This window comes from Epinephelus fuscoguttatus, linkage group LG15, assembly GCF_011397635.1.
Source record: "Epinephelus fuscoguttatus linkage group LG15, E.fuscoguttatus.final_Chr_v1".
In the NCBI taxonomy this organism is placed as follows: Eukaryota; Metazoa; Chordata; class Actinopteri; order Perciformes; family Serranidae; genus Epinephelus; species Epinephelus fuscoguttatus.
In genome coordinates this window covers 27,374,466-27,400,270 of record NC_064766.1, presented here as the reverse complement: position 1 = coordinate 27,400,270, position 25,805 = coordinate 27,374,466, and the positions used below count along the sequence as shown (strand labels likewise).

The 25,805-nt window shown below is 42.4% G+C and overlaps 1 protein-coding gene across 4 annotated transcripts in view; it reads left to right on the top strand.

Annotated features, from left to right (window-relative positions):
• Positions 1 to 19,960, top strand: part of kdm4ab (lysine (K)-specific demethylase 4A, genome duplicate b) — a 30,431-nt gene extending 10,471 nt beyond the window's left edge. For all 4 annotated transcript variants that reach the window (XM_049599016.1, XM_049599015.1, XM_049599014.1 and 1 more), the window contains 9 exons: positions 412 to 625; positions 4,484 to 4,563; positions 8,558 to 8,613; positions 12,471 to 12,579; positions 13,557 to 13,748; positions 16,408 to 16,578; positions 16,733 to 16,852; positions 19,395 to 19,487; positions 19,639 to 19,960. In XM_049599016.1, coding sequence (XP_049454973.1) covers positions 412 to 625; positions 4,484 to 4,563; positions 8,558 to 8,613; positions 12,471 to 12,579; positions 13,557 to 13,748; positions 16,408 to 16,578; positions 16,733 to 16,852; positions 19,395 to 19,487; positions 19,639 to 19,776 — 1,173 coding nt within the window. In that variant the 3' untranslated portion in view covers positions 19,777 to 19,960. The remainder of the gene's footprint in view (positions 1 to 411; positions 626 to 4,483; positions 4,564 to 8,557; positions 8,614 to 12,470; positions 12,580 to 13,556; positions 13,749 to 16,407; positions 16,579 to 16,732; positions 16,853 to 19,394; positions 19,488 to 19,638) is intronic.
• Positions 19,961 to 25,805: the final 5,845 nt, after the last annotated feature.

Here is a 25,805-nt window from a genome sequence, read left to right as displayed (position 1 = left end):
AAAGAGACATTGCTGTTGAGTTGAGTTTTTTTGGCGCTTTGAGCACCACAAGCTGAGTGCCATCTAGTTCCATGATATTACAGAGAAGGCAGACATCTTTACGGCCGATATCTCCAACACCCGACAACTCACACCAAAACAGTCTAGATTGATAAACAGCACTACAGGTGAGAGGAAGAACTGGTATATTTGATTTTTGAGTCAACTGTCCCTTTAAAAAATAGCTAACCATCTTTGTGTCTAAGTGGAACAAATGTCTCGTGGGCCATTAATGTCTGAATTATGTTAACAGAGCTCTGCATTGATTTAACACTGAACAGGTTTGAATGTGTCTCAGCCTTTTCTAGCTGAGGATTGCATCCATTAGATATTCATATGACAAGCCGCTGGACTGTTTTCCCTTCTTTCCAGTCTGAGGCCAATTCTGGGAACTCCAGCGTGATGTTGGTGAACCGTCCAGGGGGCCGACAGTGGTCCAAGCCACTCATCCCAGAAATGTGCTTCAACACCCAATCTAACAAGACAAACGATAGTGGAGAGGGACAGCTGTCCAACCCTCACGTAGCAGAGGATGGGACCAGTCGGCTGGTCAGCTGTACTCAGTGCTGCGTCCGCGTACACACAAGTAAGACCCTTTTCTCTGATGAACATGTGTCTGTGAAAGTGTGTGTTGGTATTAAAACTTCAGGAACTGTTAATGTAAGTTTAGATGCAGATCCTTCAGATTATTTGATACTTGTTATAAAACCACCACTCAGTTACATCACAAACAGCTTCACTGCAGACCCTAAACTGATGATGGATGAATACGCAATCACACCTGTGCTGCATTAAATAATTCAGCCAGCAGCACCAAGAGCTCTCACACAGCATTTGCATATAATTTGTCTTTTCCAATTATGTTTTTATTCCGCTGGAGCCTGGCCTGGTTGTTTTATTGACTGATCACTTCAGTTTCATTTTTAAATATGAAATTGTTTTCAAGACGAACACACATTAACAAATATGTTGCAGGTGTTGGGTGCCAGTTAAACTAGGGCTGTTGCAATAACTGCAAGATTAAAACACAGCACTATTGATGACTTAAATGCAGAGGTTGGCAAGCAAAAGCCGCAATGTAGCACAGGAAGACTTGCACACAGAACAAAAAAGTGACAGTGAAAATGCATGCATAGTAGGGATGTGCCATATCCTGTCGTTCACAATAATGCGGGTATCATTTTTAATATCATTTGAAAAATTCACAATGTAACGTCAAACTGTTACCCACGGCAACAACAAGCACAGCTGAAAGCGAAATTATTACTGACTCCGCAGTGGTTCCATAAAGAGGAGCAGCTTCAGTAGTGTGGAATAAACTGTGGCGTCCTGAATGTTTTATGAACAGCCCCGGACTTCTCAGACTCTTAGCAACTTAACACTCAGAGGGAACTCATTCAGCGGCTCCTCTGGCAGCAGCACAGCGTCTCTCCCTCTCCTCTCTCGCCATGCGCATGCAGGTGTCAGTGTCGTCAGGTGATTTTGTCATAAACCTTTGGTGATGTAAACCTGCGTGATGCTCGTGGTTTGACCAAAAAAACTACATATACAGTACAGGCCAAAAGTTTGGACACACCTTCTCATTCAATGCGTTTTCTTTATTTTCATGACTATTTACATTGTAGATTCTCACTGAAGGCATCAAAACTATGAATGAACACATGTGGAGTTATGTACTTAACAAAAAAAAGATGAAATAACTGAAAACATGTTTTATATTCTAGTTTCTTCAAAATAGCCACCCTTTGCTCTGATTACTGCTTTGCACACTCTTGGCATTCTCTCCATGAGCTTCAAGAGGTAGTCACCTGAAATGGTTTTCCAACAGTCTTGAAGGAGTTCCCAGAGGTGTTTAGCACTTGTTGGCCCCTTTGCCTTCACTCTGCGGTCCAGCTCACCCCAAACCATCTCGATTGGGTTCAGGTCCGGTGACTGTGGAAGCCAGGTCATCTGCCGCAGCACTCCATCACTCTCCTTCTTGGTCAAATAGCCCTTACACAGCCTGGAGGTGTGTTTGGGGTCATTGTCCTGTTGAAAATAAATGATCGCCCAACTAAACGCAAAATCGGATGGGATGGCATGTCGCTGCAGGATGCTGTGGTAGCCATGCTGGTTCAGTGTGCCTCAATTTTGAATAAATCCTCAACAGTGTCACCAGCAAACACCCCACACCATCACACCTCCTCCTCCATGCTTCACAGTGGAACCAGGCATGTGGAATCCATCCGCTCACCTTTTCTGCGTCTCACAAAGACACAAGTGTTGGAACCAAACATCTCAAATTTGGACCTCATCAGACCAAAGCACAGATTTCCACTGGTCTAATGTCCATTCCTTGTGTTTCTTGGCCCAAACAAATCTCTTCTGCTTGTTGCCTCTCCTTAGCAGTGGTTTCCTAGCAGCTATTTGACCATGAAGGCCTGATTCGCGCAGTCTCCTCTTAACAGTTGTTCTAGAGATGGGTCTGCTGCTAGAACTCTGTGTGGCATTCATCATCTTCAGTTTTTGCAATTTTCCGGACTGACTGACCTTCATTTCTTAAAGTAATGATGGCCACTCGTTTTTCTTTAGTTAGCTGATTGGTTCTTGCCATAATATGAATTTTAACAGTTGTCCAATAGGGCTGTCGGCTGTGTATTAACCTGACTTCTGCACAACACAACTGATGGTCCCAACCCCATTGATAAAGCAAGAAATTCCACTAATTAACCCTGATAAGGCACACCTGTGAAGTGGAAACCATTTCAGGTGACTACCTCTTGAAGCTCATGGAGAGAATGCCAAGAGTGTGCAAAGCAGTAATCAGAGCAAAGGGTGGCTATTTTGAAGAAACTAGAATATAAAACATGTTTTCAGTTATTTCACCTTTTTTGTTAAGTACATAACTCCACATGTGTTCATTCATAGTTTTGATGCCTTCAGTGAGAATCTACAATGTAAATAGTCATGAAAATAAAGAAAACGCATTGAATGAGAAGGTGCGTCCAAACTTTTGGCCTGTACTGTATGTCATCATTTAGGATTTTTCAAAAAGAAGGAAATCACATGTTGATTTTTATTTATTTATATATATATATATACATTTATATATATATATATCTATATATATATATATATATATATATATATATATATATATATATATATATAAATATTTATATATATATATATATATATATATATATCCCAGGGGACATTTTTTGTATTTGAGAGCTGTTTAAATGTGTAATTTGTGGTACATTTTATTTTGTTGAACTATTAATATTGTATACAGAATCTGAATCTCACTCTGAGTTACTGTTGTTGTTCACAAACTATAGACAAACAAACTTTGTTTAGCTTTTACTGAATATTTGAAGGCAAACTGTAAAACTATCACTTATTTTGTTGCAGGACTTCTTTTAGGGCCATATGTCCCACCCCTAGTGCATAGATTGCGAACATTTCAGTCCATGTTGGACTTCCCTCAGTGCAGACTCAGCAACCTCCACAACCACTATGTTCATGTGTGTGTTTTTTCTTTCTCTCATAAGGCCATAAGTGTTTGTTTTTTTTTAATTCTTTGCAGTGGGAACACAGCTTTTTTAAACTATGCTACGAACACCAGCAGCATGACCTTCTTTTTCTGGTCGGCGATAGTTGGAGTTCAACTTTGGGTAAAATGCTGCGCTCGTCACTGTCACCTTTTATCCGGCCATCTAATCTCAGTGGAGTGAAAAAAATCCCCCTCTTCCTCAGCCATCACATCCAACTCAAGGTGTCTGCGGGTCCTTAAAGCGTCTTAAAAAACTTCCTATGTATGTGCTTCAGCTGTCCCTAAGCCAGAGCAAGTACTTTATCTTGTGCCTGCATTTTTACTTTCTAGGATATTCCACATTATTACATAGGTAAAGAAAGACTAAACACACCTGTTGTGTCTCATTGCCTTTCTTTTTAAATCTGATTTTAAAACTGTGTCGTCTTTGTCATATAAAATAATCTAATAATAGCTTTATAACAAAGCTTATTTGTAAAGGCAAAAACAACACACAAAAAATGGCGGTAATGCATATCTTGCTGTTAAGCCAGTTTAATCACCGCAGGGGAAATTCCTTCACTGTGACAGCCCTAAATTAAGCCCTTGAAAAAAATAATCTCTGCACTCAGTGCTCTCCTGCTCTCATTCCCAGTTCCTCTTTTATTTTACGTGTGCGTGCCACAATGTTTTTACTGCAGATGGTCTTCGTTATCTTTGATTCTAGTGTTCATAGATATCGTTCATGCTCTCATAAGATAACAACCAGCGTGGGGAATAAAACCACAGGGTGCACACTGTTTATTTTTTTCTGAGAAAGGTCTCCCCCAGTTCTCTTGAATAACCAGCCATATATGAGGAAAAAGCACGTTGTGAAATGAAGCATGTGAGCGGTGAAGGTGTGACATGTTCTTTTCTGTTCCTGTTCAGGTTGCTATGGTGTGTCCGGGGATGAAGCAGAGCTGGATGACTGGCTGTGCGCCCGCTGTGAAGCTGATGCCATCACTGAGGTTAGTTCATTTGGTTACCTGTGACAGATAGCCATTTTCCTTTATTCAAATTATTTGATTTGCTCATCACACTGATAACAGACCCAACACACACAGCTGCAGGTTTGTTATATCCCTGCATTAGGTCATCTTGTATCTTAGAACATTTGGTGACTGTTCAATAAGGTCAACAAGTCGGTGTTACTCTCAGGAAGTCCAGCATCATGAATCACGTTCTAAAGTTAAGCGCAGTGCAAGCACATAAGTGGTTGAAAAAAGCCTTATGTGGGGTTTATAGTTGTGCGCAGACCCTACGCACGTCGCCTGCGCCGTTGTGAGCATTTTTACTTGTGCGGTGGTGTGTCTTTGTCACTCTGCAGTTACACCTCCAAAACACTAGTTGACGACGGAGGTTTCATGTGAAGTGCTTTAAAGTTTAGTTGATCCAAAACACACATTAAACACACAATAGAGACAATTTCAAACTCAAGTTCACAAATCAGCTTCACTGTAACTCGCAGCATTCACAGACAAACACTTGTCTTTATCTGGACACATTTTCCCCACAAATACGTAAGGGTTAATGCCCAATGAGGTGTCCATCATCAGGAATTAATGGACGACGTGGAGGACGGTTGCTTCCGCATCGTCCATTAATTCCTGATAACGGACACCTCGAAGGGCATTAACCCGCTTATACCATCGTCACTTACCAAAGCAATGAATATTAAATCAATCATTTATGCTTTAATGTGTTTTACAGTTAAAATCATGAGTTTTTCACAAGCCACAGCTGAGCAGACTATTTAATCTCTGTAGTTCACAGGCGTTACCATGGAAACCCGCTGTGGCCGCAGCGTAGAGAGCATAGCGACTCTGATCAGTGAAGGGAAGTGAGATGATGGCTAAACGTTACGTGATATTATTCAGAAGATGATTATTTCAGAAAGCCAGTGCACTTCTTACCGCTTGTGTGTTACAGACTCTGGTGGTCAGAGGATGAAGTGCAAAAAAAATAACTTGAGATATTACTTTCATGATTCATAGGCGTTCATTTATAGGCCCAAGAAAATTTGTTTCAAATAATCAACATCCAAATAGTAGTCAAAATCATTTTTAATTGCAACAAATAATTCATAAGCATATAGTAGTCGAGATTAAATCATATAAACACATTAACAAATTAACGATTGTTTCCTATTTAAAATTAAATGCTACATTACCATTAATAGTGAAATTTGAGGGGTGTCGGTGGCTTAGTGGTAGAGCAGGCGCCCCATATACAAGGCTGTTGCCGCAGCGGCCCGGGTTCGAATCCAGCCTGTGGCCCTTTGCTGCATGTCATCCCCTCTCTCTCTCTCCCCCATCACGCTTACCTGTCCTGTCCAATAAAGGCAAAATGGCCTAAATAATAACTTAAAAAAAAAAAAAAAAAAAAGTGAAATTTGAAAGTGATATGGGTATGTCCATCATAGTGGCATTTGAAGGACAGAGATTGACAGATTGAGCACTGCTTGTTCGGATATTTGGAGACGACAAGATGTTGCTCCAGTCTCGTCTCTCCTGCGCTGACGGAGCCCATTAAGCCTGCAGGCTGCTCTCACACTGATGTCCCGTGACGGTCATGATCTGACGAGTTTCCAGGCCGGCGTCAGAGAGCCGACCTACAGCTGTGTCCGGAGGCTGTGATTGGTGTAGACCCGCGACTCCTTGTGCCGTTTATCCCTTTTCTTTTCATTCTCTATCCTCTCTTCTTCTGCATCCCAGTGATGAAAATGATCAAATTCACCAAATAAATTAAATGAAACGATAAAATCACTCATGATGCCCGTTGTAATCCGTTGCCTCTGCTCTGAGTCTCCATTGCTATAGTTACAAACTAGCAGTTGAGCCAGCGCAATAATTTAGAACCTGTCATCAGGCACTTTGACTGGAACGTCTTTTTAGCTGTCCCATAACACCTTTTAATGGACACCCTGCAGCTAATCAGAACTGAGTATTCACCCAGACCATGGTATAAAACATACAAACAAATTTGTCTCTGTTACAACTCACATGGTTCACCGACAAAACAGCTGTCTTATGCTAAACACGTTTTCCAAACAAATACAACATGCTAACGTTATTAGCACAAGCCTATGGCATTTTACATTGTATAAATTAGCCTAGCGACGAGTGGAGATTTCCTCCTCTCATATGAAGCCAGGATAAATCACACACAAGACCTAAAATGCTATTTTGTGGAGGCTTTATTGTCTTCACTATTTATTGTTTCTTGTCTGTGAAATTAAAGTAAATAAAAGCTTTGTTTCCACTGAGAAAAATGGTTTCAGCTTACAAACATAGACAGAAGGTCTGCGTCACTGCTACGTGTACTTACATTTCTGGGGAGGTGCACATCAGGCTACGGCGTAGGCTCGATTGGTGTCAATTCAACACAGAAGTATAAATTCCCTGTCAGTGCGCTAATTTTTTTTATTTCTGGATCAGTAAAAGTAATTCTAATTTTCATGATGATTAAAGAGAATGCATTGGCCTTACAGGTGTCATTTCTGCACGTGTTTGTTTTTCTGATTAAATGTGCTAAATATTGAAAACCTTTAATCTAAGAACAGCTCAGGGTGAAAACCACATGGTGGCACATGATGTGACATCAAGACCTCAATACTGAGGAAACCGCTGCATTCACCGCTCACTTCCTCCGATGATAGACCAGTGCCAACGGTTGACCGTCGCTGTCACCAGTGTGTGATGACATAACACAAACTTTGCTGCATTATTCTGAGTATCGTCATGTCTTTGTGTCACTGTTACTGAGACGCATCAAACAATAATCCATGTTCATATATGTACAACACGGCAACACATCAAAGTTAGCCCGCAGTGAATTAATAATAACAAACTTGGCTCTCTGTGCGACAGCTTCCTTTGTTCTCAGACAGTGAGTGTTTTCTTCCTTTGTGTGTCCATGTTCAGGGAATTTGTTTTCCCCCAACTTTGTGTTTAAGTTTTATCTTTAAATTTCCGTTGCCTTCAGCATTCCTGTCTGCGCAGAACAATAGATTGTTGTGAAGCATGCAGAGAATGTGACCTGATTTGGCACAAACACCTCTGACCACCAGTGGGAAATGGTTCACTTTATAATTCATGGTGACACCTTGGTGGGCTCCACACTGTCACTGTTCTAAGTCGGATGAAGTGTTCTCATTAATCTTTATTTAAGGATCTCAAGGATTATAGTCATTTAGACTGAATTTCCCCTCGGGGATTAATAATAAAGCATATAAAAAAATTATTTCATGTCAGAAAATTGAATGCTGTGAATTTTCTCAAGGGAGTTGTAGCAGTTCCTGGTGTTATTAACTCGGCTAAGAATGAGAGCGGGGCTCAGGAAGCCCCCAACAAGTTCTTTTGAGGGTTTTTCTGTAAATTTTTGTGTATTTTTCCATCGTGCTTTGTTCAATATCTGTGAGGAAAGGTGTGATGTCCTGCAACTAATGTGGCAGGAAGGTCTGAACAGGAATTAAAGCCCGCAAACGACATATGTGAAAGTCGTCAGTCAACAGCAGCACTTTAGAGTTGAGGTGAACTTTGATGATAGCAAGGCAGAGTGACCTTTTTTGGCTCCAGATTCCCCCTGTACACTTCACACCCTGCCAGCATCCTTCTTACGGATCCTGTTCTCTTTTGTGTATTTATGAGTGCCACTCTGTCTCCGCAGAGTTGTATGTTTGAGGGTTTACCAAAGTGCAGTCAGGCGTCCCTTACAGCTGCCGTACCAGGTACGCAGTGGATTTGTGAGAAACAAAGGATTAACAACAGATTGGGCTTTATATAGCTGATACCTATCAGTGTGATCCAGTAGAGGAGGTGAAGTTACCCCAGTTTAACCTATAAATACGCAGTAGAACACCATATATCCAAACATCAGGATTTAGATGAGGTAAAGATAAAGGAGTCCATTGCTGTGAGTATTTTAATAAAAAAACATGTTGTTGTGTGTTTCTTCCTCCAGGACTGCTGTCTGTGTTCCTTGAGAGGCGGCGCTCTGCAGAGAGCCAACAATGACAAGTAAGTAACACCAGCAGACAATAGTGCTGCAACCATAGAGCTTTAATTTGTGGACCAGAAGTTGTATTATAGCAGTTACTCAACTGTGATGTTGTTTGGGTTATTCTGAGCTGGAGCCTCATTCGAAAAACTTCCCAAGTCTGAAATCCTGTCTTACTTTAGTTTAGGATGACATTTGGGATTTTCATTAATACAGAAACATGATTCTCAACTGCACAAGGAAATAAATCTTATCTATTCTTATCTTAGGATAGGAATTTAGCTGTTACACAACCGTACTAATTCAGGGATTCCTATTTCATTCCTTTAAGGATCATTCTGACTGAAAATCGACCCTTTGCTAAGTCCCACCCCTGCACGCAGACTAGCCAATCAAAATGTAGCATCGGGCCAGCTCAGACCAGGGTCAGACAACAACACAGCTGTGCTCCATTGACTCTAGTACAGTCGTTTCAGATTTCCTTCATTTTCAGGCTGGTTTTGTGGATTTGGAGCTAAATGTTGTGCCTGGGGCACGTCGTGTATTAATGATACTCGTTACCTGGAGAGGTTGGAAAAAGATATATGTTTCTTCCCTGTTCCAAAACCAAAATGAAACCCTGAAAAGTGTAGGGTTAGCTAGCTAGCTACTGAAGATATAGCCTACTGAATGTATACACATGCTGTGCGCAGATGAACGTTGTTTGACTTCCCCGGAGATCCCTGCCCATCCAGTGGTGGAGGTCCAGGTGCTGGCAGCAGCACAGGGATGAAGCCAAACACTGTTCATCTGCATGCACTGTGATGCCACACAGCTGGTTCGATATCAGCAAAGTTTCCCTTTATATTCATTGTCTTCTGTGGTGATCAGCAGTGATGTGGTAGTTCACTTTTACACTGTGATCTGTAGCCTATAGTTCGGCTTTAGCTTCTAACTATCTTTGTCTTTTTAACCTGTTGTTGCTGCTGAGTCAGTTTGACATCCTGGATATATCCTTCAAACACAGACTGTAGACCCCTCTGTCTGCTCCTCTCTGGAATCACTCTTCCATTTTTCCAAAAATATGATAATGTTTCTTCAGGGAGTGCCGTTAGTTACAGTGTGGGCTCCATGCTTACTCTGACAGCTTGTTGGGGCGGGGCTTAGGGAAAGGTTAATTATGTGATGCTGTGATACAGAGAAACTGCCAACTCAAATTTTGAATTTGATTGACGTGCTACATCCGGCTCTAGAGAGGCCGACGAGGAAGCATCGGGCTCTGCCTTTTTTTTTTTTTTTTTTTGCACCAATTTATTCTAACTAAGGAAAGAGGCAGTAATGTGCACCTTCTAAACATAGATACAGGCATGACAGAGTGATTGCCAACTGAGGAATCAACTTCACATTATAGTAAGGATTACTTAATGTAAGACAGGAGGTTTGAGAAAGGACAGGACGCAGCCATGAGTGTAGGAGTTGCTCCTGTAATAGGAAGATGGGATTTTTCCTGTCTGTGAAACTTAATACAGGCCCAGCAGTTAGAATATTTTTCTGTAATGAGGCCCCTGGTCCCAAATTTAGAGCAGCAAAATTTAGCACAAGAGTTCAGTGTGCAGTGAAATGATGTCATATGAAAAAATGTCATATGGAAATTAGATTAACTGGACATTAGAGTGAATGTGGACACCAAAGAGCCAGTAGTCATAGGGAGAAAGGGAGTTTGGTTTAATGCTGCAGACAGTAAGGTGGTTTTTGGTTGGACTTTTTAGTCACACTCACTAGTGCAGCAGCATGAGGGTATCCCTGAAGACATTGTGTGTTCTAGGATGTGCCATTGCTTCTTTAAGATGATGGGATCTTAAATAAGTAGATGATAGAAAACCCCATTCAGCTTACCCAGTGCCACATTCTCTTTCTCTCAGAAAATATGCTCCTTCTAATTTAAATGTCTTCATGTCATAAACCGTGCTCAAAAGTGCTCGGGAAGGATTTATGATGTTTACAAAACATGGCAGACGCAGCATGTTAGACTGGTTGGGACACAACAGACCCACACCGACCATTCACTCTCCTGTGACCGCATTAAGCCTGCTTGTTTTTTCAGTCTGTTACTGCTGAAACCCATCTGCTGGACCAAGCCCCTCGAGCTAAATGCACTTTAAAAATGCAAACACACACACATACAGAGAGCAGATGTAAGTGCGTGTGGGTTTTGCACACCCTCAGCCTGTGGTAACATTTTATCCCTCAGTGTAGGGCACAATGAGTGAATGTCAGTTTAAATGGCAGGAAACGCCTATAGACAGAAGCAATGTTTTCCTGTTCAACAACTGTCTCGAATGTGACAGAGTAGGACTCACTATCTTGCTATGTTTATGCAGACTAATTCACTCTATCACTTGTGGATCCCCTTTTATGAATGGGCTAGTACAGAGTTAACCATAATAAACTGTTTTTAAATGTGTTGGATGTTCAATAGTTGTTCATGTAACCACTTTGTGAACATTTGAATATCAGTTCCAACATGAAATGCAATAAGAAAGTAAACGTGTTTATTTTTCTTAAATCATCAGTGACTAGACTAAACAAGTCATAACATTTGACAAGAAATAAATACTACTAAATACTTTCAATTTATGGTCCATGTAGTAGCTTTTTGTCACGAACTTCTGTTAAAATCCCAATTGAGACTCATATTCTGATTGTGCTGTGTACTTGCTCCTGAAACTTGAACAGTATTGACATCCAGAAATTGCCACGTTCAGAATAAGGTCTCATTGGGAATGTGCTGTTTACATGACCTCTTTCAAATTTGGAATATTGTCGTATTTTGTCAAATGGAGGAAACAGAGTTACTGCCTCAAGGAGGGAGTTCAAGTATCTCAGGGTCTTGTTCACGAGTGAGGGTAGAATAGAGCGTGAGATGGAGCAGCAGTTTGGTGCAGTGATGTGGGCGCTGCACCGGACCATCGTGGTGAAGAGGGAGCTGAGCAGGAAGGGGAAGCTTTCGATTTACTGGTCCGTCTACATCCCAACCCTCACCTACAGTCATGAGCCCTGAGTAGTGACTGAAAGGATGAGGTTGTGGATACAAGTGGCCGAAATGTGATTCCTCCATGGGGTGGCTGGGCTCAGCCTCAGAGATAGGGTACGGAGCTCGAAGTAGAGCCGCTGCTCCTTGGTGTCGAAAGGGGTCAGTTGAGGTGGTTTGGGCATCAGATCAGGATGCCTCCTGAACGCCTCCTGTTAGAGGTGTTCCATGCACGTCCCACTGGTAGGAGGAGGTCCCGGGGCAGACCCAGAACATGCTGGAGGGATTCCATATCTTATCTGGCCTGGGAACACCTTGGGGTCCACCAGGAGGAGCTGGAAAGCGTTACAAGGGAGAGGGACGTTTGTGGCGTTTGCTTAGTCTGCTGCCCCCTGCGACCTGGCCCCAGATAAGCAGATGAAGATGGATGGATGGTGGAAATATTAGTGGACATGTAAAGAAAACTATCTTTCTCAGGAAATGAAGTTTGAGAAGATACCATAGAGATAACCATCTCCATTAATCTCTACACTATGTCGGTCTATGATTATGATGGCTATCTTCATGACAACTGAGCGAACACAAACTGCAGAGGATGAGGGACTGTGTGAGATGCAGTTGAAAGCTCTAGAAAAAGCAAGTGTGGACAGTGACAAGATTAATTTTTGGCACACTGCTGTTTCCAAGATAAAAAAATCTTTCATGCAGAAGTTTAAAGTCATGGCTGTTATTGTTTGTTCTCATGGATTATACATAGACATCCAACCAGTCCCAGTCCCAACCACAAGCTAATGTGTACTTGTTTAACTGTGTAACATTTCTAGAAACACTGTACCCTGGACATTGAATTGTTTGCCTTTCACTCAGGTGGGTTCATGTGCTGTGTGCCATCACTGTGCTGGAAGCTCGCTTTGTCAACGTCACTGAGCGAGGCCCCATTGACCTCTCTGCAATCCCACTGCCCCGGTTCAAACTGGTAAGACTCAGTCCAGTCACAGCAGTCTGCTCTATGTGTTTACAGTGATTTAGATCAGGAGACCTGTTCCGTAGCAGTTCCGTTCCGTAAAGGTCGTAACACTTGGTGATTTTATGTGCCGGAATTTTGACATCGCGCTGGAGTTGCCCTTCCTCTTTACTGTGTTCTTTCTAACCTTTGCCAGATTTTGTATCTCACTGTTATCATGATGCCAGTCTGCTTGTTCATGGCATTATGAATCAAGTCTGTTATTCCACTGCCAAATACCTTTGACCCATAAACAGACTGGATTCTTGGTCAACAGAGTTATACACTGATGGCATCTGTTTGTGGTTCCCACTAAGGACGCACATTTTACCACAGTGAAACTGCTGTGGCGCCTGTTGACTGTCCCTACTCTGTTTTCACTTCTCGATCCGGCCCCTGAGTGATGAATGCTGTTTCAACTGCGTAATACAGCTGTGACGTTTTTGAAAAAAAAAAACTGTGATTAAAAACTGAATTGCCATGACACACCAGAGCTAAGGGTTCACTGTAAAAAGTAATGTGTGAGGCAGACAGTATATTCTTACCTTCTGTTTTTGTGTACGAGTCACGTACACACAGAAGTAATGCTGGACTTACAATAGTCGGCCTTGTCTCTATTGTTATGGGTCTTGATCTCAAAGGACTCTTTCTCAATGGATCTACCTCTAAATAAGTGCAAATGATGTCAGAACGCCATTAAATTATCCAGAGGAAGTTGTGTAATTTCCTTTTTCACATATCTCTCTTCCAGTTCGTGTCTGGGTCTGCCTGCGTTTTAATCCCTTTGATAACTTAAAAAAAATGTTTCTCCCTCTCATCCTCCCCACTTGGCTTGTTTCCTTTCTCCTCCTTTCCTTCCTCTGCACTTCCTTTACTTTAACCCGCCACTTGCAACTTTTCCTCTTGACCCACTATTCCCCCCTCCACGCCTGTCTTTGTCACCCTGGTAGAAGTGTGCATACTGCAGGAAACGGATGAAGCGGGAGGTAAAGGGCTGCTGTGTTCAGTGCTCCCACGGGCGCTGCTCCACGGCGTTTCACCCCACCTGCGCTCAGGCAGCTGGCATCCTGATGCACCCAGACGACTGGCCGTTCATAGTCTTCATCACCTGCCACAGACACAAAGCTCCCATCATGCCTGAGGTAACCTAACAGAAACACTGTCAGGGCATCAGTAAGGAGTTGGGTGCAAATGGTCATATGATATCTACACAAATTATCTTGTGAAGCTGTGTTTAGATTTTGTTTTTGTTTTGTTTTTTAAATGAGGATAATGGGAGTATTTCTCAGCCCCTCCAGGATGTTGCGATCACAGCAATCAATGCAAATTCAGCCAATCCCAGTGAATTCTGCTCAGCCTTGCGACTTCGTTCAATTACCACAACTTCACCGCAAATTTGAATATTTAATACACGTAAAATCTCATTTTATTGTAGAATTGTGCGCCACAAATATGTGTAGCCAACAATCTTTTTTCCATGAAGAAAACGAGACGGTGAAGAGCTAAATAGATCTTGATGATAAAAACTAAGATGAAATCTATGCTTCATTTTCACTGACGACATAAGACATAACAAAAATGTTAGTGGTTCAGTGGTATTCATTGTCTTAAGTTTCTGACAATGACTTTCGTCGTTGTTTTATCTCAGACATGTTACGATGTTATATACCTTGACATGTTAAGGTGGAAACTTCCGCCTTCCTCAGAAGTGTCACTTGGAGATGGTTGTGACGCGTCTTTATCAGCTGATCTGTCATGGTATGTAACATCCTAACACACGTCTGAGATAAAAGAACAGCGAAAGTGATCAAAAATGTTAGTGGTGAACTATTGGACACTGAGAGTGGAGAGCGGACGTACTTGTAATTATCTTCAAATGCCTCATCAGCGACAGACTGACAAACTCCATTAAATAGTCTGAGACAAGAGCTGTTGGTGTGAGTTGTGAGCTGTAATTCAGCAGTAAATATTCAGCTGTGTGTGTCTGACTGTGGAATTCTGTGGAAGACACTGAATGCTCATAATAGGCTCAGAATCTGGGACAGTATCACATTTTTTTTATTTTTTTTTTTTACAAATTTCACTTGCCCCCGCAATTTAATCGCAAAAACCCCCCAAACAAACAACATGCACCTATTTAAAAAAAAAAAAAAAAAGCTGCTGTTAAAATCAGGCATTTCAAAAAACAGCCTGCGAAATCCTGGAGGGACTGATTTCTTATAAGATGAAACCAAAATCACATGATACACACTCACTTGTTCTTTTTGATCTCACTGCTTAGCTTGGATTAGCTTGTTTTATCTGAGAGGGAAGCTGAAATATTCTGCTCTGTTTTGAGAACTGACACGTATGTTGGGGAGAAAAAGAACATTTCACCCTAACTGACTTTTGGCAGGGCTTTTTCTGCCAACAAATCTTTTTGGAAAGCCCCTCTGTTTTGACTGAAGCTCCTGTACTGTTCTGTTTCACATATGGCACCAATGTTGAAAACCTAGGCTGTGGTTTTTCCAGTTCCTCATTGTAAAGAAAGTTTTCTTCCATGGAATCATAGTTCAATGATTTCAGTAGCAGGAAGGTTGCTTACATCAGCAGCCCCGAACAAGGATTCATACCAAGCTCAATATAATTTGGTGTCTGACTTTGTGCGTTACATGCTCTAAGGATCAGATAAATGTAATGGCATTTGGCACGACGGACACATAGAAGTTTCTGATGTGCCACGTCTTTTTATTACCTCTTTTTTTATCTGTCTTTTTTATTGTTATTATTTATTGGTGTGGAAGGTCAATGTACCATTTCAGAAGCCGCGGAACCAATTTCGTTGTACAATGTGCAGTAATGTTGAAGGCACTCTCTTGGATGTTTACGATATTAATTTAATTATTAAATGATATATTTTGGGCGGGGCAACACAATGGTTTGAGTTGAAGGTGTGAGAAAGAATAGTATCAGTAACATTGTTAACACTGTGCTACATTACAGAGAAACACAAAACTGTGCTAATGAACCTTCATTAATATAGGCCTATATTTTATCTACAAGTGCACGTCACACACTGAGCGAGCCGTCTGTTAATGACGCTGTGGGCTAATGGGCATGTAGCTACTTCCATGCTTCAGATGATACGTCATGTTTGTTGTCGACCAATGAAGATGAGTTTACATATCACCTTGGGTTTGTCCTTCACCTTCTCAAAATGATCCCACACTTTGGATTTCCTGCCCGACATGTTGTTAACTAGCCTGTGGAATAACCGCAGGTGCCAGCCCTGGAAATTAGGGGCCGTATCATCACCTATATACCTGAAATCCTGAGTTTCTGGAGAAAGATGGCCGATTGTTGAGTCTCATTCCCAGGTCGTCAAATCGAGACGACTCTGGGTTGGTAGTCTGACCAAACTGACCGACTATCAGGGAGTGAGACAACAATGATCCACCTTTCTCCAGTATCACACACTGCACCTCAAGTGGAATTTAAACCTTTTTACTAAGTGTAAAGATCTCTCTGTGTTACTGTACAGTAATAACAAAGAGGATCTTTGTGAAGACTCTAATTGGCCGTGCATCTTAACTTCCAGCGCTGGTTTAGTCAGCCGTGCAGCTCAGTGATAGTTTGAAGACCTTTTTTCTAAGTGTCTGACCAAATACTGTTAGAGTCATTACAGTAGACCAGTCCTGTCTGCGTTATCTTTTATAGACTTGTGCTGTTTATTTTGCTTTACAGCTACTTATCTCTTGAGTGGCTGTAAAGGCTGTCAAGTGATAAGCATTCAAATGTAACACTCTGTTTCTGTCCCCACAGCGCAACAAGGCCTCCATGCGCGAGCTGACAGTCGGGCAGAAGGTGATCTGTAAATCCAGAAACTGCCGTTACTACCACAGCGAGGTGGTGGAGCTGACCACAGCCACCTTCTACGAGGTGGTGTTCGATGATGGGTCGTACAGCGACAACCTCTTCCCCGAGGACATCGAGGTTAATAGAGTTGCTTACAGTCATTAATTACTGTCATGTGCAAAGATGGAGAGGGACGAAGTTTAGTAGCACACAGATAAAGATAGTGAGACTAAAAATGTGTCGGCTAATTTCAGTTTCCTCATCTAATGCACATCATTCGCTCTCTTTTCAGAACCGTGATTGTGTCCGACTCGGTCCACCCGCCGTAGGTGACGCTGTTCAAGTGCGATGGACAGATGGGTTGATATATGGAGCCAAGTTTATGGCGTCACACTCCATCCCTATGTACCTGGTAAACCCCTCTTCTTATCTGTCTGTCTCACTAACATGCATAGGCTGCATCTAAAAGGCTTGCTCAGTTTCTATAAGCCACATGATGGAGTTATGTTTCTCAACCTCAAAATGTGTGGTCTTATGTGTTGAAAGTAAAAATGTTGGGGCTCATTAAAAATGAATGAGCTTGCTCATCAATATGTGATATCTTACAGTGAAGTGCTTTTATGTGGTCGGGCTGACTATGCAGTTTCTCCTCTAATTATGTTTCGGTGCTCTATTAGAGAGAAACAATGACGTGTTGTTTTATGATCCAGTTTAAAGGCTGCGTGGTATTTTTCAGCCTCGACCCTGTTTTCCCGTGTTTCTCTGACTGAGTGACTAATGAAACAGTTGTTTTAAACTGGTCCAGTATTGAGCGAAAGGGCTGCAGCCAGCAACTGCAAAACAACCTTAGGGTTGCAACGATATACCGTGAAACTGTATACCGTAATGTGGAAATTGACAGTTGTCATACCATGTACAATGTGTTTGCTTATCTAGTTTTGGGGGGAAAAAAGCAGCCAGATGGAAAATCTCACCTGTACATTTCTTTTCCGCCATGACTTTCCGTCAGACTTTTTACCCATAATTAAATTTAACAAATGGTAATAAATAATAAAGCTTATTCAATCAAAAAATCCTTCAGTTTTCATTCCCTAAAGGGTCATAACAGATAATTATAACAGTTTTGTGGTACCGTATACCCAGGAAACCCTGATATATTCTGAGATGGTTATCGTACCGTGACATACACATACCACTGCAACCCAATCCTCAATGTACGTCCACTAAAAGTGCTTGTTTTTGCCACTGACAAGCGCCAATTGTTATTTTAAGGGTCTGACAACATTCTAAAAATGATCCCTTCAGAGACAGATGTTTTTGTTATAGAGAAAGATGATTTTTGTTTAATCAGAAACAGACCCAAAATCGGCAAACACACCAGACTCCATTTAAAGAAACGGTATTCAGCTCAACTCAAGACTCAAGACACAACACACACGTGCACACATCAGGGAGAGCCACATCAGGGGGACTCAAAACGCTAATGAATAAAAGTAGGTTTTGAGCCTGGACTTAAATGAGTCAGTGGTGGAGGCGGATCTGATTGGGAGGGGGATGCTTTTCCACAGTTTTGGGGCAGACACAACAAAGGCACGATCACCCCCGAGCTTAAGTCTGGAGCGTGGGACAGCCAGGAGCCCCAGGTCAGCCGACCTGAGGGACCTTGGTGTAGAATAAGGGGTTAGGAGGTCTGCGATGTAGGATGGGGCCAGACCATTAAGGGCTTTGTAAACAAACTGGAGAGCCTTTGGACACATTCACACTGGCACTATCTGGTCCACTTTAAATTAACCCTGGTCCGCTTCCATGGATAGTTAGGGGCCTTTGCAGTGGTGTGAACGCTCATTTGAACTGTGGTGCGGACCAAACGAGCGAACCCTCGTCCGCTTGAAACTGGGGGTCTTGGTTCACTTGCAAGTGAACCCTGGCGCGGTTCGCTTACAGTGGGAAATGCAAACGGACTATCCAGCGAACCAAAGAGAGGAAGAGGACCAGTGAAGTGAACGTAGAGCGCAGTGCATTTTGGGTAGAAAAAAGCAAAGCCAACAGCGCCAACCGGGAGAAGAAGAGGTAAAAAAAGAAAAAGTGGAATATGTCTCATGGGCAGACGTGGAGTAGTAATAGTAGTAGTTGATATATGTTCATATCGCAGTTGCTGACGTAAGGGAATGGATTTCCGTTTTCGGTCCTGGCCAATCGATGAGCCGGGTTTTCTTCTTCCTCGTGCATTTTTTCTTCCTGGTCAGTGGTCGTTGTGGGCAATACCGCCCCCAAATGAGCAGCTGTTTTAACTGCGTGACGTTGTTCAGGTGGTTTGGTCCGCTTTAAAAAGTGCAGTGTGAAAGTGAACCGAACCAAATGAAGGTGTGAAATTTTTCGGCATTCCCCGCCCAATTGAACCAAGTCCCCCAGACTATCCTGGTGTGAATGCGCCCTTAAAGTCAATTCTAAACTTCACAGGCAGCCAGTGGAGAGAGGCCAAAACAAGTGTGATATGGTCCTTCCCCCAGGAACCTGTGAGGAGCCTGGCAACGGCGTTCTGATCCAGTTGGAGGACTGACTATTACCAGTGTACAGAGAGTTACAGTAGCGTTCTGTCATTGTAAAACACACTTCATTCAGAGTAGCCAGGAACAAAATAAAAACCCCAAAAGCCATGTTTGTTCAACAACACTGGACCAGTTTCAAAAATGGTTGTTCCCATGAGTCACTGTGATACAAAAACATACAAAAATAGGGTCCAGGTTGAAAAATACTGCAGCTAACACGTGATTTTTTGCAGTGTGTGTGTTAAAATAGCTGTGTAATGAAGTAATGGTTGAAAGCAGCATTCATGAACATACATGTTGGTGAAAGGAATTTTCATGCACATCTGTATTAGTGGTTTCACTATCTAGTGTGTGTGTGTGTGTGTGTGTGTGTGTGTGTGTGTGTGTGTGCGTGCGTGCATTCAGGTGGAGTTTGAGGACGGATCCCAAATCTCCGTCAAGCGGGAAGACATCTACACTCTGGATGAGGATCTGCCCAAACGAGTCAAGTCACGACTGGTAACTAAACAATCCCCCATTTTATCACAAAGTCTCTGAACCAGTTCTGCCATGAAAATGTGTCATGAAGCGTGCAGAGTGCGACTTGTAACACTTGAGATGTATAACGCCAGAAAGCACTGATTTCTGTTTCTGATTTTTCCGTCCTCAGTCGGTGGCGTCAGACATGCGTTTCGAGCTCTTCTCAGAGGAGGAGGTCCAACAGAACTCCAAAAGGCAACGGGTGATCAACTCTCGATACAGAGAGGACTACATCGAGCCCGTCATTTACCGAACCATCATGGAGTGATGTCCACTTCAGCTTTCTCTCTCTTCTTCCTGCTTTCCCACCTCCTCCTCATCAACTCATCACAGAGAGCTGCAGCTCCAGATCTTTGTTTCTCAGTCTGGCTTCTCTGTTTCTGGCTACTGCTGATAGGAACGACCAACCCTCCTCCTCCTCCTCCTCCTCCTCCTCCTCCTCCTCCTCCTCCTCATCATCACCTTCTTCTTCCACGGCCTGTCGGGCTACATATTTATAAACTACGGCTGGGACTTTAAATGACTTTTGTGTGCATTGAATAATATTCTTTGACCTGCGTCTCCCATCACACTCGGTAGATTGTGTTCTCTTCCTCCATTTCATTATCTTTTCTCTTCTTTTTCTCAGGAAGAAGCCATCAATGAATTATTAAATGTGGAAAAGGTTGGGCTATCTAACTGGGGCAGGATTTATTTTTTATTTCTCTACCGCCACATTTAGCAGCTGTCAAGGAAACATTACACATTATACAATGGACTGTTTTTCTACTCTGGTGACATCTCTTCTATAAAAGACCTTTTGCTCTTGATTTGCAGATTTATGTTATTTTCATAACTATTTATCATCATATTTTGCAGTGAAGAAAACTTGTGCTTGGGAAGAGGTTTTAAAGGAAGCATTATCAGCTTTTTTGAAGTTTAACAAAGGCCAAACTTTGAGCCAGTCATCAGTTAGAACTGGGTTAAAACCCCAAAGAAATGAAATAATATCTCAAGGTCACCTTTTATCACATCTTTAGATTTTACTCCGTGCACCGCATTACATGGATCATCATGACTTCCTGTCATAGCTTTGTCAACGTGCGTCTACTGTGAAGATAGAAGAAAAACTAGACATGTTTGAAAGGCCCGAGCCTTACATTTCAAAGGGCCAAGCGTACTTTAGTTTTTCTAAAGCTTATGGTTTATTAAACTATTGTAATTAATGTTATTATTACACTTTATTTATGCGAGTGCATTGAGTTTGAGAACAAAGCTATTTTTGTCATGTCCTTTTCACAATCTGTAGAAAACCTAAGATGTATTTATATTTATTATATTGATAGGTTTTCAAGACATCCTGTTTAAATTTTGAGACTCGCTCGTCCTGTTTGAGGATCGGAGGGTGTGAGCGCCGGTCTGGCCCTCGAAGCAAAAAGCACTTATTTTTTACCTCCTGCCACAGGACACGTACCATTTTGTCGACACATGGTCTCCACTCAGATTAGATTTTTTTGTGTGTTTCTGATAAAAGCTAGCTCTAGAGGTGAACATTGTAACCAGGTTCTAGTTTGATCCCAAATAAATAGCAGTTAAGAGGATGATTTTCCAGATTTGGGCAAGTTTTCTTTCATGTTTGTATGTCCTTAAATCGTCTTTTGTGTGGAGAGACGTTGCTGTGTTCTCAGGAGGACGTGGTGTGCAGATACATTTTTAGCTGTACTCATTTCATGGCTACTGTTGACTTATTAGGTTTAATTTCTGTCCAATTCAGCATCAAATCTGTACGCTCTTTGTTAACATCACCTGTTTGAGTAAAGTTTTGAGCAAAAAAAAAAAGTATTCTATAATTTACTTTCTCTACATGTGCCACACTTAAGCAAGGTTTATGCTTCTGCATACCTACGATGCAGAGGGCTTTGCGGAGGCGTTGCGTCCTCTGCGACTGACGCAGAGACACAACATGCACCTCCAAAAATTGTACCCATGCGGTGAGGCAACGCAGACCGCAAGAGCTATGATTGGTTCTTCAAACTACATCATTTCCAACATTTCGCAAGGTTTCACTTCCTGCTGCAGTACCACAACACCGCCATTTTCAAAAGTCAAGCCATTCAACGGGCGTACAGACCATCGGTGCAGTCGCCTCTCTCTTTGCCGTCATTGTGGGATGGGATACCAGCACATCACAAGAATCTTAGAGCAAATTTAGAAGCCAGTTTGACACCTTGAGGTTTTTGTCATGCTCCATCTTCCTTTTTTGGCTGCTTTACAGTGTAGGCAGTTGTTGCTAATGCCTGAATAGCAACTTTCTCTACAGGATTCTTGGCCAGTGAATCACGCTTTCACCATCTGAAGGGACGTGCACATGCATCTGTACTTGTAGAACAGCCAATAGGAACGCCCTGTCTTTGAAATGACCTGTGATTGGCCAAAGTCTACCTTCACGGCCTAGGTTTTCTGAAGCCCGAGGAGGTGCAGAAGTCTAGTTTTGAATTACAATATGCTCAAAGGTTATTGTGGGGTTTTGGCCCATTGAATCTAAGATTAAACTGCCTACCCCAGCTTTATCTCAGGCAGTGTTTCTATTAAAAGCAGCACAGTTTTCCAGCAAGCTGTCACCTGCATTTTTTTTCCCCTCCTCATGTTTTTGAACTAGTGGTGTTGGATGTCTCAGCCAGAGGGCTTGCAGCTGTGCCAAAGCAGGACGAGTCTTGTGAGGTGAAGAGCGCTGCTGGAATTTGATTAGATGGATGGCTCCTGGCTCTGTGTATCACTTCTTACAACCTGCGTGAACTCTGGGTTATGAGCCGTGTCAGATTTGTTATAGCTGTATATTTGAGTCATACAAAAATATGTATTTTGAGACAGTAACTTGGTAGATATCCGGCAGGCACTGGCATGAAACCTCCAACTTTTGTGCATACTTAGGTGGTTGCTCACTCGCACACACAGGTTGGAGTGTTTACAGTTAAGCATGGTGGATAGTCGCAATTAAACCTGTTTTAAAACTGCATTCCGCTAAGCTTAGTATAGAAGGAGGAAGTATTCACATGAGTGTGAAGTGTTAGTGGTAGGAGTGAAATTTGAGAACTTCAAGGTCTTATCAGTCAGAAAACACAGACAAACAAAGCAACAAGCTGCGGAGCTGTGAAATTAATATTTTCAGAGGAAATAAACGCACTACATAGGTACAACACTGTGTATTGATGTTGTTTTTTCCTTCAACAACAAAAACACGTGGTTAGGTTTCGTAAAAAAACAAAGTTTAGCTTTAGAATCTTACAGGATGCGAACACTGCTCTCTCGGGTGAGAGTCCATGTTTGTTGGACCCATCCACTGCACAGTTAAACTATAACAGCAACTGGCCACATATGCCAACATTAAAGAACGCCTTTTTTGTCGGTTTCTGATGCATTACAAGTCACTGCCCAAGTGCCGGATTTTGATGACTTCGTAGTGAGACCGGGCTCGTTTACTGTCTGCCATCTGCCTGATTCCATGTCAATGCAGCATCAGTCAGGTCCACCCCTCGCTCATCCCCAGTTCCACCCTCTTGTCTAAATATGGTCATGTTCATATGGCAACCTCTGGGGCTGAGAAATAAAGCCAATGCCGATGCCAAAAACTGCAGTTCCTCTACTGGCCACTTGGGGCTGGCTCCAGAAGTGAGTCAATCCTCATAGGCCCCCATGTTAAATGGCCCAACTTTACGGCAGAAATAAAATGTTTACAGCCTGGTACAAAAACTGGTTTTGGTCTATGTAGGTGATTTCAACATACATGACAACTGTACGGCTTAAAGTTACTTTTTTTTTTTTTTTTTAAAGGCCAGGCTGCTTTGAGTAACAGGCTGTCTGCTGATGGAATCCTCAGCTTGTCAGTCAGATCCTCTCCGAACTCCTCTACAGTGCCAGCCTCTCGCCCAAATATGGTCATGCCTGGCTTTAAAAAAAAAAAAAAAAAAAAACGTAGATAATAGCGACAGCCAAATTGCTGAATGTTGAGGCTTCAAAATGGGAGTTCACAAACCAATTTGTGATGTTATGGTAGCTACGTCCATTATTTTTATACTGTCAATGGTCGAGGTGACATGATGATGTTGATCTCCCAAATAAAAAAGCAGGAGCTTTGGTCATTATAACTTTGAGTTTGCATCAGATCACATGATAAGGCACATGATAAAGGCTGACCACAGACATCATTTTCCTTTGAGACAGGGATCTCTAATCACATTAAAAATGTCTTGATCAGTCTTTAACTTAGCATTTTTATTAGGAGCACTCATAGGAAGGGTTAGGTACTTCTGGATATGTACTGCTAGCTGTGTATTTGCATGGCCATGTTTGCATTTCATGTTTCATTCATCTTCTAACCGCTTCATCCTCTTCAGGTCGCGGGGGGGGCAGGCAGGGTACACCCTGGACAGGTCGCCAGACTATCACAGGGCTGATAGAGACAAACAACGCTCACATTCACACCTACGGACAATTTAGAGTCACCAATTAACCTAGTCCCCAATCTGCATGTCTTTGGACTGTGGGAGGAAGCCGGAGTGCCCGGAGAGAACCCACGCTGACACGGGGAGAACATGCAAACTCCGCACAGAAGGGCTCCCACACCCGGGATCGAACCGGCAACCCTCTGGCTGTGAGGCGAGAGTGCTAACCACCACACCACCGTGCCGCCCTGCATTTCATGTTTTGCACTGCAAATGAGCATATCTTCAGATATGGCCTTTGATGGAACGCCTGAATTGTCAACTTGTTTTCATTACAAACATCATAACCACTTCTCCAACTGTACCGGAAAAACGGTTATCTTTCCACTGGATCTGTGCTTCAGCCTGGATTCACTGTCAGCCCAGTGAAATACAGGTCTGTTCCTATTTTAGGCCGCCTACTAGCCTCGACTCCACCATCCTGCCCGTCTGCAGCCTGATCAACGATCATATTGACAGTTACAAGGAGCACCAAACTCTCATTTTAGATTTACCTGCTTGTAGTGGTAGGGTTGTACAGTAGTTGTTATGGACACTGAAAAATATTATAGAGCTGATATATGACTATAATTTAAAGTAGGAACTCCCATGTGATTCAACCTGTAACACAGGTAATAAGATAAACAACGTATTTGTTCTATTAGGTGGTGCAAAGTCCCGTCAAGTGTCACACCTCATCTTCCCCTTTATCTATTGTCTCTTTATAATTATGAAGCCAATGAAATCAGGTAGGACGCCCCACAATTATCTTCATTTGAACATACAGTACAGGCCAAAAGTTTGGACGCACCTTCTCATTCAATGCGTTTTCTTTATTTTCATGACTATTTACATTGTAGATTCTCACTGAAGGCATCAAAACTATGAATGAACACATGTGGAGTTATGTACTTAACAAAAACAGGTGAAATAACTGAAAACATGTTTTATATTCTAGTTTCTTCAAAATAGCCACCCTTTGCTCTGATTACTGCTTTGCACACTCTTGGCATTCTCTCCATGAGCTTCAAGAGGTAGTCACCTGAAATGGTTTCCACTTCACAGGTGTGCCTTATCAGGGTTAATTAGTGGAATTTCTTGCTTTATCAATGGGGTTGGGACCATCAGTTGTGTTGTGCAGAAGTCAGGTTAATACACAGCCGACAGCCCTATTGGACAACTGTTAAAATTCATATTATGGCAAGAACCAAGCAGCTAACTAAAGAAAAACGAGTGGCCATCATTACTTTAAGAAATGAAGGTCAGTCAGTCCGGAAAATTGCAAAAACTTTAAATGTGTCCCCAAGTGGAGTCGCAAAAACCATCAAGCGCTACAACGAAACTGGCACACATGAGGACCGACCCAGGAAAGGAAGACCAAGAGTCACCTCTGCTTCTGAGGATAAGTTCATCCGAGTCACCAGCCTCAGAAATGGCAAGTTAACAGCAGCTCAGATCAGAGACCAGATGAATGCCACACAGAGTTCTAGCAGCAGACCCATCTCTAGAACAACTGTTAAGAGGAGACTGCGCGAATCAGGCCTTCATGGTCAAATAGCTGCTAGGAAACCACTGCTAAGGAGAGGCAACAAGCAGAAGAGATTTGTTTGGGCCAAGAAACACAAGGAATGGACATTAGACCAGTGGAAATCTGTGCTTTGGTCTGATGAGTCCAAATTTGAGATGTTTGGTTCCAACCGCCGTGTCTTTGTGAGACGCAGAAAAGGTGAACGGATGGATTCCACATGCCTGGTTCCCACTGTGAAGCATGGAGGAGGAGGTGTGATGGTGTGGGGGTGTTTTGCTGGTGACACTGTTGGGGATTTATTCAAAATTG